General features: G+C 40.7%; 1 protein-coding gene across 11 annotated transcripts in view; it reads left to right on the top strand.

The window, feature by feature from the left end:
• NRXN1 (neurexin 1) overlaps window positions 1–13,831 on the top strand; it is a 976,600-nt gene that overhangs the window by 456,525 nt on the left and 506,244 nt on the right. For all 11 annotated transcript variants that reach the window (XM_012727414.1, XM_012727413.1, XM_012727415.1 and 8 more), the window contains 2 exons: window positions 1,650–2,031; window positions 3,577–3,767. In XM_012727414.1, coding sequence (XP_012582868.1) covers window positions 1,650–2,031; window positions 3,577–3,767 — 573 coding nt within the window. The remainder of the gene's footprint in view (window positions 1–1,649; window positions 2,032–3,576; window positions 3,768–13,831) is intronic.

Consider the following 13,831-nt stretch of genomic DNA (forward strand, 5'->3'; position numbering starts at 1 on the left):
TATTCAAGAAGAGAAGAGGGGTTCAGGGAAGAATGTTCTAACTAATGAATTTATAATCATCAAACTCAATTAACTAAGTATGTAGGTAGTTTTTATTACACAATAAACAGTGTGCCTTTTAGATTAAAGCGCCTAGTAATGTCATCTTGACTAGAGAAATATAACTCTCTCAGACTGGCTGGAGGGCCATATAGGTGGGTGTTCCATCTTCACTGCCCCTGGAAAGAAGTTACAGTGCATTTCTCAGAGGCTGGTATGGAGATTGGACCTAACAATATTTTCATAAATAGCATGGGTGATGGGAAATTCTTCAATTATATCAATTTGAGTAGCTAAAGAAGAACTTGATTGTAATTTAAATGCTCTTTTTTTTGGTTTTAGGAGAAAATGAATGGTAGTTGAGTTAGACAGGCAAAATGTGGGGAACAAATCACTGAATGATAAGAGTAGTTTATATTTAGGCTGGATTTAAAAAAAAACAAAACAAGTTCTTTGTTTATTTCCTTTTATCCTTACATAGTTAGGTAGAGTTATTACTGTGAATACTTTGCATTCATTAAGATTGCAAAGAAATAGTGTGGACTAGATATGGATGTGACTAAAATAAGTGTGCACAAAGATTGTACTTTGCGCTAATATGGACTAATTTTCCTTGTATTCTTAAAATTGGACACATCTTGAAATGATACAGTGTACTCACTTGGTGTATCTAAAACACTTAAAAGGATCATGGCTTAGTTCCATAGATCAAAAGAATATGCAGCACAGAAGAGAAAATGGAAAAAGTGTTAACTTCAAACACATTTTCATGGTTCATTTTTGAAAATATACTCAGTAGTCCTGCATTATATCTATTGGGTATAGGACGATTTACAGTTACTTTTTTTTTTTTTTGACAACTATTTTTTATAAAGAACATATTGCTGATCCATGAAGCTGGGACCTATCACTTGCTTCTAGGATGATTTCAGACGTCATTGGCCCTAATCCTTTCCTCTTCCTTCCCTTCCTAATTCTCTCCCTCTCCGCCCCTCTCTCTAATCATACTTTTCCTGTCTTCATTATTTTCTTGATTTCTTTCCTACACTTTTAAAAGAATATGTAATTTCGGATAAAAAGGATGATTTTTTTTAATTAAGTCTAAAATTCAGACAGAGTAAAACTTGATCTAGGAAAGTTTTATGACTATAATTCAGCTGTTCCATGAAATATCACATTTGTAGTTTGACTATAGGTCACTGAATATCAAGGAGACATTTTGGATTTTTTTAAAACTATTTTTATTTATTTTTTTATACATACAAGAATGGGGTGTAGGACAGAGGAGCAGGGGATAGGGTGAGAGTATTCACCAGAGACAGAGTGGGGAGCATAACAGTTGGGTCCACTGAAATACACTGCTGAGGGGAGCAGCACGAGAGACAGGAGAAGTCTGCTGTGTCATGTGGGTCAGCTCCCTAGCTGGAGATCACACTGATGCTTCAGTAGTTGCTGATGGCCTGATAGCACTGAAGCATAACCCCTTGTGCCACCAGGGAGGCCCCATTTTGGAAGTTTGCATCTTAAAATATGACATTGCAATGGAAATCTAAATTTCAAAGTGCCTTTACATACAGGAATTAATGGTGCACTGTCTTCTTCTCTTTTAGGTCAGATGGCAGGTGATCATACGAGGCTGGAATTTCATAACATAGAGACAGGCATCATCACAGAGCGCCGATATCTGTCCTCTGTCCCCTCCAATTTCATTGGGCATCTTCAGAGTCTGACATTTAATGGAATGGCATACATTGACTTGTGTAAAAATGGTGACATTGATTACTGTGAGCTCAATGCCAGATTTGGCTTCAGGAATATCATAGCAGATCCTGTCACCTTCAAGACCAAATCGAGTTATGTTGCCTTAGCTACATTGCAAGCCTACACTTCTATGCATCTTTTTTTCCAATTCAAGACAACATCCCTAGATGGACTAATTCTTTATAACAGTGGGGATGGAAATGATTTTATTGTGGTTGAATTGGTTAAAGGGTAAGTATATTTCAGCTCAATGACATAATGAATGTACTTTATAAGAATGTACCTCAACTTCCAAATATGTACATTAAGCTGGCTAGTAAGGTGGTTGTAAGGGTGGGGTGTTGCACAAATAATGTATTTATTTAATCCGTTTAGGTATCTAAATGGATAAATATTCATTTAGTTATCTAAATGGATAAAAATTCATTTAGGTATCTAAATAGATAAAAATTCATTTAGGTATCTAAATGGATAAAATTGATAGGGGTTCAGGATACATCTACTCTTCCCCATGTGAGATACAAGAAATACTGAATTCTAATTTAAGGTGCCATTCCATGACTCTTACATTTCAAATATGGATTTCCTTCTAATACACCATAATTTTAGAAAAGAATTTCTAAAATTCTCTGTAGGTAATTTATGCTCAATGCTCAATGAAACAACTAATTCAAGTCATTTGATTAGTTCAATTCCAAAATGTCAATTAACTCAACCTTAGACCTGTCAGAATTCTTTGTATGACTTCGAAACAGAGAATTCTGTGATGCAAAATTTAACTCAAATTTTTTTTTAAAAATTTATTTATTTGTACATACAGAACTGGGGTACAGGCCAGAGACTCAGGGGCAGTGAGAGACTTCACCAGAGACAGAGTGGGGAGCAGAACAGTCAGATCAACGAAGTACACTGCTGAGGGGAGCAGCGGGCGGGTCAGGAGAGGTCTGCCTTGCCATGTGGTCTCCTCCGGGGCAGGCGGGGATCGAACTCGTGCGGAAGTGGCTTTAGCTTCTCAGTGCAGTGCTTTAACCCACTGCGCCACCAGGGAGGGCCTTAACTCAAATTTTAAGTGACTAGTGTACTTGTTCATTATTATTCACATTCATTCATTAGTGAAAATTTTAGTGGACTAGATAATGTGCCAGGTATTATTTTATATTTCTTGCCACCCATGCACATCTCAGGTTCCATCAGCCTCAGGCAACACGCAGGCAAACTCACAGCTCTTAGGTTAAGCAGTAAACATATAAATATAATCTTGTGATAAGTTTCCTGAAACGATCATGTGCAAATGTTCAGGCATCTTTAGGGAAATCAGGAAAATACATAAGGCAGAAGTGGATGTTTGGGCTGAGTCTTGAAAGATGTGTGTACATTTGCTATGTAGAAGTAGATACAAAAGACGGAAGGGACAGCATGTGAAAGAAGCTGAAAAGAATTTCCAGGCCAGTGTGCTTAGCAAAGAATGGAGGGACAACTGGAAATATGAACAATTCATTAAGGATATTCTCACCTTCCAAATCATAAAGTGGGGTGCAGACCATAATTTAAAATATTTTTCACTGTTCCTTAATGAGGACAATAAGTGACCTCCTCCCCCCACTGAAATAGTGGTATTTCGCATCTTCTTGTTAGAAGAGTCTCGGTACAATTCATCCTCACGTCTTCTAGCAAGTATGGAAACATCTGAAAACAAAAATCTCCACTTCTGTTATCTAATTTGACTTAATAATAATTCAAACTATCATGACACTTTCCATCTTTCTTTTTCTCCAGGTACTTGCATTATGTGTTTGATTTGGGAAATGGTGCTAACCTCATCAAAGGGAGCTCAAACAAACCTCTCAATGACAATCAGTGGCACAACGTTATGATATCAAGGGACACCAGCAATCTTCACACTGTAAAGATTGACACAAAAATCACAACACAAATCACCGCGGGAGCCAGAAACTTGGACCTAAAGAGTAAGTTCATGCTGAACCTGGGTAGCAGACATGACCCCACATGATCTCCATTCACATGTCAAAGCCTATTCTTTGGGAGATGTGTGTGTGCAGGTGTGTGTAGATGGACACATGCATTTATGTGCTAAGGCTGACCTGCAAAGACTGACCTTTATTTCCAGCAGGTGATTAATAATACAACACACAAGCCTCTCTGTTCCTCTAATGTGGTAGCAACATATGTATTTTTAATAGTAGTTCAAAAATTGCAACACCTAAGAATGCATACATGATTAAAATTTAAAGACTAAGAAAAATGTATTCATAAGACTTTCTATTTTAAAGAAAAGTCGGCATTTGCAACTTCCTTTAGTCCTGAAATATTCAATCCATTTGGAGTTGGTAGCCAGAAATGTATTGAGTTTTTTCTAGAGGTTAGTGTTTTTTGGTTTTGTTTTTTTCTCTTGGTAAGGTTTCTAGTTATTAATAGACCCTCCCACCAGAGTTCTGAGCCTAGTTTGTATCTTTCTGTCTCCCACAGTAAACTCCATTCCCCCTTCACTATATCCATCCCAACATTAGAATAATTTACCAGCTGCTAAGAAAGTCTAAGCAGATATTCCCCTTTCCTACTAGTATTTGATTACTTGAAAGACAGAGTGCTTAGAAAACATGCCAACAAGAAGAAAGTAAGAGCAGGTTCATATTTGACTGCGTCTTTGTGATTCACTAAGAACATATCCATATATCATATCTCATTTAACATGAGAACAAGTATTGGACAAGTATTGCTTTTTTTTTGTTTGTTATGAATACAGGAAATCTAAATTTTGGAGGACTTTCCCAGGGATTAAAGGTTGTTAGAGTAGAGGAAGGCAGAACCCCAGTACTGACACACACCCTCTTTCTGGGATGCCCCTGTCATTTCAAAGCCCTGCAGGGGTCATTACAGTCACGTTTTTGCTTGACAGAATTTATATTTCTAGTGATGGGGTCTTTCTCTTTTATTCAAAAGGTAAATACAGATGGAGTTAGGGAAATGCAAAGAGAAAAATCTAAAACTTCCTTCTAGAGAGAAGCACCCTTTCAAAATAAGTTGAAAGACGAGTGATACTGTGTGTAAATGCAGAATATCCTTGTAACCCTAGAGCTGTATTTACCCAACACATTGAGTGAGTAGCAGTGACTACCACACTTCTTTCAGAGTAGCCCTCTTGTTCAGTTCAAAGAGACCCTGTTTGTGTCCACAAATCTAATAGATTTGCTCAAAAAGTAAAAAAAGAAAAAATCTAAAAGGAAGTATTGCTGCACAGTCCACACTTCTTTCTTGCTTCTTTTGGACTGAAGTGAATGGAGTGCATTGTCCTCCATATTTTGTGGGTCCCCTATTTTGCAAGTGGGCTCGGGTGATACTTGCCAAAGGAAAGGAAGAGCTGGTGAATCAGTGTGCTGTTCAAGCCAGCTCCCGCAGCTAAAGTGAAATGGGGTCCTTGTGCAGGGACAGTTCTTAGTAAGTGTCATGTGACTGTAAACTATGGTGAGACGTGGCTGGAAAGAGCAAAATCATCATTGGTTGAAGTCTGAGCCATCCTGAGTCCTGCACACTGCAGATAACAGAGTCAGTGCAAGGTATAGGGCTTATGTTTCTTTAGACACTTAGGGCTCTGTCTCCTGTGAAGTAATTATTTGTTAATGCTGACCCATATGGCACAGCAGACCTCTCCTGTCTCACCTGCTGCTCCCCTCAGCAGTGTTTTTCAGTAGCCCCCGCCGTTCTGTTCCCCCCACTCTTGTCTCTAGTGAATCCTCTCACCACCACCCCCATACCCCTAACCTATACCCCAGTTCTTCTACATAAAAATATTTTTTTGTAAGTAATAAAAATATAAGTGTGGTGGTGGCACAGGGGTGATTTGGTGATGGGAAACCCGTTGGGATTACAATTGAGATGAAAAAAAATGTGCAAAATGATGTAAAAATAAACTTTTTAATAAAAAAAAATTAAAAAAAAATATAAGTGTGACAGGAAGTCATGGTATTGTACTTTTTTTGGTGGGGAAGTATGGAGACCTTTGCAAATCTAAGAAGCCATCAAAACATACTTTTATTAAAACCTTGCAAGTTTCATTATTATGAATATGAGAAAAACTTGATTCCTGATTAAAAATGTTAACATTATTAATAAAATAACATATTGCATAATATTAAGCTACTAGATATTGAAATATGATGGGTGCATTTGTGTTTTTAAAAAATACAATTTAAATTCAAGGTGAACTTCCTGAGTAGATTCTACATTAATGACTGTCTCCCTTTGACCTTGTGAAGTTCATGTGTGTTTTAGTCATGCCCAAAAGGGAAAAGGTGCCTAAAATGAATAATCAAAATCAAAAGAGCCAAATCTGTGGATCTGTGAATAGGATGCATAACCCAGTGGTAGCAGTCTCCCCAAGGAAGCCCTTTGCTGTGTCATCAACTAAAGAGAGTGCATGGTCCTGGCCTGTGACACTCAGGTCCATTGTCACCGCTTTTGATGTACGTGAGGGTATTCACTGGCCAAAACGCAGGCATCTATCCAGCACTGCTTGGTTCCATAGTAGGAAAGGTGTTTCCTACTATGAACACCTTTCTGTCCTAGCTTGTGGAGTGACATGGACGGAACATTTATAGGCTGGAGAACAGGTTACCGTAGACTCACAGGATGCCCAGGTTAGCCTCAAAACTAATCTGAGGGGTCCAGGAAGACTTTAGAGGAAAGAAGGGATATCTGAAAAGTGAGGAGGAAGGCACTGACTCTCCTCCCAACCTGGGTGGTGGGGTGGGGGGTAAGGAGGAGCTTAATACAGGAAAAATCTCTAGGGACCCTTCACTCTGAATTGAAGAGCATCATTTTCATGACACTCTAATCAGATACAACTCAGCGATTCTAAATGCAGGAACAAATATAAGGTGACCTATTTTGGTCAGTGATTTTATTTCTTGTATATTTTGTCTAAGAGCTGTACCTTATAGAATTAAAGGAAAGTTACTGGATCTTTTCTATGCTTTGTTTAATGTCATTGCCATGATCTTTCACTTTCAAAGTGAGGTCAGTCAACTTGAATGTATCAGAATCTTGTGGTGGAATTTGGGAAATGCAGATTTCTCCACTTCTCCTCAGCTAGTCTGATAGAGTCATGGTTTGAGAGCAGTGGCTGTATTTTTTACTCACTAACCTAGTGTGTTTCTGTGTGTTTCAGAACTCTGGAATAATGCAAAATATGTGCCGAGACAAAATTAAAATCACATTTTAGTTTTAGTGCAAATGCTGCTTTTGCATTTATTTTAGAATTTTACTTTTGTTTTATTTTACCAGTTGTGGGCAGAAGTGACATGGGTTGCTTCAGGATACTGCAAGTATTTTTTTTTCTCATAGTACTGTACCTTAGAAGGACACTAGAGGGCAGCATAGGGCCACAAAACCTTATGGGTGTCAGGAAGGGACTGTCTTCAGCCGGCTCCACTTGGCCTTGAGAAGAAGCATTGCTTTGTTTTCAACCATGTAACACCCTTCAGTAGCTGTATAATACTGCATGGTTTTCTCTGTGACACTGTTTCATTGTACAGGCAGGGCTTTATTCTAGAAACTTGAAAGGTAGGCCCTGTACATTCCATTCCCTAACTTTGATACCAATGCAGATAGTCAGAAATGACAGGCATCTAATGATCTTTCTCTGAGAAGAGGAATTCCAAATAGGTGACCTTGTTCAAATTATCTTTCCTGACACTGCAGGGTTCTCAGGGGGTTGTGTGCTTCTCCCTGCTGATATAGTTTTGCTTTCATCTTTATTTCCCAGCTGTTTGTGTTCTATTCCCTTTGGCTATTATGTACAAGCTGCAACATGTAATGAAAAGAACAGCATAAATTTATTCTCTGGAATGATTTCCTAGCACAGCTGTATGCTCACCGTGGAGCTTGGGGGCTGACCCTTTAGAGAGATAAAGGTTGATATATTTCCTTCTTGTGTTTCTTTTCTTGTCCCTGTATTTTGCAAATTTGTATATGTGATTGGAAAATAGCTGATATTTATTTACTCTTTACTAAAGGCTAAATCGATTTAAATAAGATTATTTTGTTTAAGCCTTGCAATTACCAGTGATTTGAATTAGGTCGGTCTTGCCTGCCTGCTAATCTATCAAGAACAAATATAGGAATGAAGAAACATCTTTAGTCCCCATCTGCAATGGTATCCTTCCTGAAGGCATTACTTAAGGGTACCCTTCATTGAACAGGAAAATATACTTAACTGGAAAAGATGGGATTCTTGGGTGAATAGGATGCAGTGCCCTCTTGTGGTTATTTAGCAAAACTACTTTAAAATGATAATTTACAGCTACATCTGAATGGGCCCAGCTAGAGTTTTTGTTCTCCCTTTATTCCCGTGCTAAAGCCTCCTGGTCATTTGTTCCCACCGGTTTTAGGGAGCTTTCCTCTTGTTCCTGTCTCATCTCTTCCCTTTTTGCCAAAATCACAACAATGTCATGCTTTTGAGCCTTCCTCCTGCCCCTCCTTAAAGTCCCACCTGTTATTGTTACTCAACTGCTGAGCCAGTGAGAGTTTCTCTAATCAGAGGCAACCTAGTCAGTGTTTTCCTTTCATATATATCCAAAACACAGATTTGAAGATAAATAGTAGAAATTCTTGATCCTTTTTTGTTCTCATGGCATTATACATTCAGCTGCCCATACACAGCCATCCTGAACATAACACACATCACTCTGTTCTCCACTCTTTACTGTGGCTGCTTGATAAATCGCTGCTGAGGTGCCTCAATGGTCCAGATTGACTCCACAGTCCTGACCGTGTGTAAATATGTCCAGCTTTGTGCTCCAGACCCCATGACACCCACTGACCCAGTTATCCTGCAAGATAATTTTCTCAAATAAGAAACTTGCAGAGAAGAATCTGACTTGAGCTTGGCCTTAGTTAGGGGTGGTGTTGACCATGGACACATGTTGCTGCTGTCTTTTTTTTTTTTTTTTAAGATTTTATTTATTTATTTGCCTACAGAACTTGGGTACAGGCCAGAGGTACAGGGATGGTGAGAGGATTCACCAGAGACAGAGTGGGGAACAGAACAGGCAGAAGTATGCTGCTGAGGGGAGCAGCGGGCAAGTCAGGAGAGGTCTGCTGCGCCATGTGGGTCACCACCAGGGCTGGGATCGAACTCTGCACTGAAGCAGGTGTTGCTCGCTTTCAGTGCTGTGCCCTAGACCACTCTGCCACCAGGGAGGGCCACTGCTGTCTATCTTAATGATGATTTTTGTCAGTTTGAAAGGGAAGAAATTTATTCTCATTACTTCACTTAATAGGGGATATATTATTTTAAGATTTATTTATGCATACAGAACTGGGGTACAGGCCAGAGGTGCAGGGGTAGTGAGAGGACTCACCAGAAACAGAGTGGGGAGCAGAGCAGGCCGACTGATGAAACACACTGCTGAAGGGAGCAGCAGGAGAGATAGAGGAGGTCTTCTGGTCCATGTGGGTCACCTCCGGGGTGGGGATCGAACTCATGCTAAAGTGGCTTTAGCTTCTCAGTGCTGTGCTTTAATCCACTATGCCATCAGGGAGGGCCCAATAGGGGATTGTTTTAAGGATCCATTAGGAAGTAAAAGAGACAGGAGGAATCCTTTCAGCATTTCAACAGTGAGACCACACAGAGAATAAGAACTTTGTTCTGATAAGCATGCTGTGTTCTTAAAGGATAGCCCTCTTGGGTGTTCCCTCAGAGAACATTCTGTGCTCTGCCACTGAGCATATCTACTGGGGGACATATCATACCCCCTTCTACTTAGATATTTTTCCCCTCCCCTCTCCCATCCTCTCCCCTCCCCTTCTCTCCCCTCCCGTCCATTTCGCTCTTGGTTTCTTGGCTTCCTCTACTATTTAATTCTTTCATTCCTGCTGCACTTCCACTCTGTCTACTCTTCACATCACTGTCAAACACCCCCCAAGATATGATCAAATGCAGCGAGTGGGCCTGTCTAGAACTCAGCTTCTGGATTTTGTCCTGCTCTGCTAGTCAGGCTCACTCCACTGGGCCAAGTGGCTGTGAACAGAGGCAGATTGTCATGGCGTAAATGTGAACTTGAAGACATCCTGCTGGGAAGGAGGTTGTGTGCTGGAAACTTCTCCATAGCTTCTCAGAAGGTAGCAGGGTGATTTGCTTGTTCAAAGAAACTAGCCTAAATGGCCTGTCAAAGGTGTGAGGTGGAAGGAGAGAGAATTATGGGGCTTTAAGTAAAAATATGTGGAGTTTATGGTATACTATGGAATTCCTTTGGCTTCTGCACAGAGAAAGAGCCAAGGGAAAACGCACAGAAATCGTAGTACACTTCTAAGACAATTGTCTGTGAAGACATAAAAGTGAGACTTGATATTTTTTAGTCCTGTTCCACACAAGAACTGAAGACAATTAGAAATATGAAAACACTGTTTCTTTCCTGACAGTGCATTGAGTTCCCAGGCTTTGTAAAAATCAGTCTCTATTCGGGCCCTCCCTAATGGCACAGTGGGTTGGAGCACTGCACTGCTAAGCTAAGCAATTCTGTGGCCGGTGCAGTCTGAGTTCGATCCCTCTCCTGTCTCCCCCACTGCTCCCCTCAGCAGAGTACTTTGTCGATCTGCCTGTTCTGTTCCCCACTTTATTCCTGGTGAATCTTCTTGCCACCCCTGCACCTCTTGCCTGTACCCATTTCTGTATGCGTAAATAAATAAAATATCTTTTAAAAATCTCTATTCTCTATAATGCCTTTGTCAATCGACTTTCATCCCACGTTTCTCCCCAATACTGTCCCCATGAAACATGAGACAGCATTTTCTTCCTTCTGTGCCCATGTATCTAAATTTCTCTTGGACGTTCTTTCTGCTTCCCTGCAACTCTTGGACCAGTGTATACCATCAACAGAGTCCAAGTTCTTTATTCCCTGCTGAAAAACTTCTTCTCTTCATCCTTTATTTCTTCACCCACTGTGCTTGTTTGGAAATCTCTTCTACATTATGCATCTGCTGTTTCCTAAGTGTTGTGTTTTTCATTCCTCCCAAGTCTATTATTTGGAAATTTCCTTCCCACTGATAGGATCACAGTCACTTAGAGCTGGAGGTGATCTTGGAGGCAACATAGCCAGGCCATTGTCATTTACAGGTGAGATCATGTGCTCAGCAGCACTGACTCACCAGCTTGGCGGCCAGCTCATGTTTGTGCCTAGTCTTCTAATTCCCAGTTTGATACTGTTAGAACAGGCTGGGGAATCGGATTTTATTGCTCACATCAACCCAGCTGACTGCTAGCGTTGGCCTGGGACAGCATGCTGGGGTGTAAACAGAGGCCTTTAGGAATTCAGTGGAGAAGTGTGGCTGCATGGCTGGCCACAGGCACCAAGTAGAGACTGGCCCTGTGTGGTCACTATGTACTGTCTTTTTAGTTCTGGAACAGCTTTCAAGGCCCCAGCTTTCTCCCTGGCAGTTGCTTTGCACCAGCTGATGCTAGTTCTGTCCCCTTAGTACATTGGCTGAGTTTGTCAGCCACAGGCCTGGAATCACTGTGAGGAGATCATACACCAGGGGAAGTCGCTCCTGAAAATCTGAATCTTCTGCTCAAATGCCTCTTGGCCAATGTCCCAGTTTACGATGCCCCAGCAAGGTGGTGACGAGGTGAAATGGGCTCCGAAAATGGGTGACAGTTATGTTGCTGGAGAAAAGTGCTCAGAGCTGGGCTCTTCAGGGCCAGGGACCTTCTCCTGGGACCTCTGCTCCTCCCAGTGGACCTCCAGTACTTGTGTCTCTTCAGGAATTACCAGGACTGGAGCTAAGCTCCAGGTGTTTGTGCTTCTCGGTCAAGAGCTCCCTATGACAGGGCCTTTGGGAAAGCAACTGGGCAAATTTTATTTAAGTCTTCAGAGTTTTCATAACTCCTTTTTTTTTTCCTGTCTATAGGGAATTTTAAACAACTTTTTTGGGTTATGAGAAGCTTAAAGTCATTTCAGCTAATCTAAGTTTTTTAAAAAATGGTCAGAGATTGGGTATAGCATTCAAAGCACCAAGAGCAAGAAAAGAAGTGTTTAGAGTGTGCTCCAGAGAGGTTCAGGAAGACCATCAGCCGCAAGCTAGGATCTCGCCCCTTCTAGTCTCTCCTGGGCCACAGGCTGCCTTCTCTGGGCTGCCCAAGGAGCGCTCCATCATTCTTGCTCTGCGCATACCAGATTCTCTGCTTTCACAAGCATTACCAGATTTGGTGCTCTGCCAGTGCCAAATACCTAAGGGGAACTCACTTGAGTTTAGGAGTTCTCCTGCCAGCACATGGTAGAGTAAACTCAGTTGGCACATACATCGTTCCAGAGGCCTGGGTGAGGAGACAGAGCCAAACTCACACTGTACAGACACATACAATGCTCTGGATTGTTTGAAGACATATTAGGATCAGGTATTTGGACTATAAAGGAAGCTATCATGTCTCCAGAGGTGATCTTTTTTAACCTCTTATACAAAAGATTTGCTTTGTGTTACCAGCTAAAGTGATCAAGGTGATGGAAAACTGAACATTATAGGGGACCAACATTTTCAGATGACTAAACTCATAAATGTTTGGGTGAATAAAATCATTCTGTGGGTAGAGACAGAGCCGAGGCCGACCTGAGTCAAACAGATGCTAGAATATGGTACAGAAACAAGAAGCAGAATTCAAAGACTCATTGGAAAACACAGGAGGAAAGTGAGTGCTAGATTTTTTTTTTTTTATCTTCAGAGGATTTCAAGGTTTAAAACAGCCCCTGCTAGATATGTCAAGGAGAGGGAGGCCCTGTCTGACATCTGGATTATGTTGCAATCATTCCCTGTAGATCCCTAAACTAAATATCCTGTTATTTTTCAGGCAACTGAAAAATAGTTCCATTTACTTAGGGTCTAGTTATATTTGGTTCCCAGCCCTCTTTCACTGTGACCCAGAGGGAAACCTGATTCTACTTCTTACCCTGAAGAATCTTCTTGAGCTATCAGTCAAACTTGGATAGACTGGACAGTTGGGTAGAGTGACTGCTACCCTTACTATTGTGAAGATGCTTCAAAATGGCCTTCAGAAGAGATACCATTTTTACTAATAGAGAATAGAGGAAAGTTCATTTTTAGTGGTACATAAAAATGATAGCCCATCCTTTTCACACACTTGCAGGTGTGTTCAGTGCTGTTTGCTGCCATGTTACATCAGTGAGCTTTCTTGTTACAGCACATGAATGTGTCTGCTCTTAGCAGGGAAACTTTCTTGGCCTTTGCGATTAATTATTGTGGTTTTTCTGCAGTATTATGTGAGAAGCAGTAGAGTGTTATAATTAAGGACAGAGCCTTTGAGGTTAGACAGACTTGGTTGAAACAGCATCTACCATTTATTTTATGTGTGTCCTCAGACTCGGTAAATCCCTCCTATCTTCCCTTTACTAATCACTAACTAAAATGTGGATACATGTGATCTCTTCAGTTTTCATAACAGGCTGATGAAGCTTAGGGAAGTTAAATATCTTACCTAAAAAATAAAAGTAGTGATAATAAATAGTAATAATTAAATTCTTTTTGAGAGCTTGTCACATCCCATGTACTATTACAAGTATTTCCCATATGGGGTGTCATTTAGTTGTCATAACACTGCATGAGGTCAGCGTATCCTTGAAGCTGTAAGGAGGCTTTCATAAGGCCCACTGGATAGGACTTGCATTGGCGACATTTAAGCAACTCCCATGATTGTCTGGCACAGGACAGTCCATGCTGTGCTAGTTCTTTAAGGTTGCTCAGTTTGATGATAGTTATTAGCATTCTTAGCTGGGTTGTATGAGAGGCCTTCCTTCCTCTCCCATCCTTTGTCTCCTCTTCCCCTCAACACACACTCCACTTAGCTCTCCCACCATTGGAGGGGCTGTAAAAAGATTTCTTCAAGCATTTTGAAGTCCTGTATTAATGTACTCTGTCTACAAAACAGCAAATCTTGGGATATGTGCATGTAACATGCATGATTTTATTCACTTTTGAGAAGCTTTATTTCCTAACATTATTTGTT

The sequence above is a fragment of the Condylura cristata genome, unplaced genomic scaffold (genome assembly GCF_000260355.1).
Source record: "Condylura cristata isolate star-nosed mole 26May11 unplaced genomic scaffold, ConCri1.0 scaffold00020, whole genome shotgun sequence".
Taxonomy (NCBI): domain Eukaryota; kingdom Metazoa; phylum Chordata; class Mammalia; order Eulipotyphla; family Talpidae; genus Condylura; species Condylura cristata.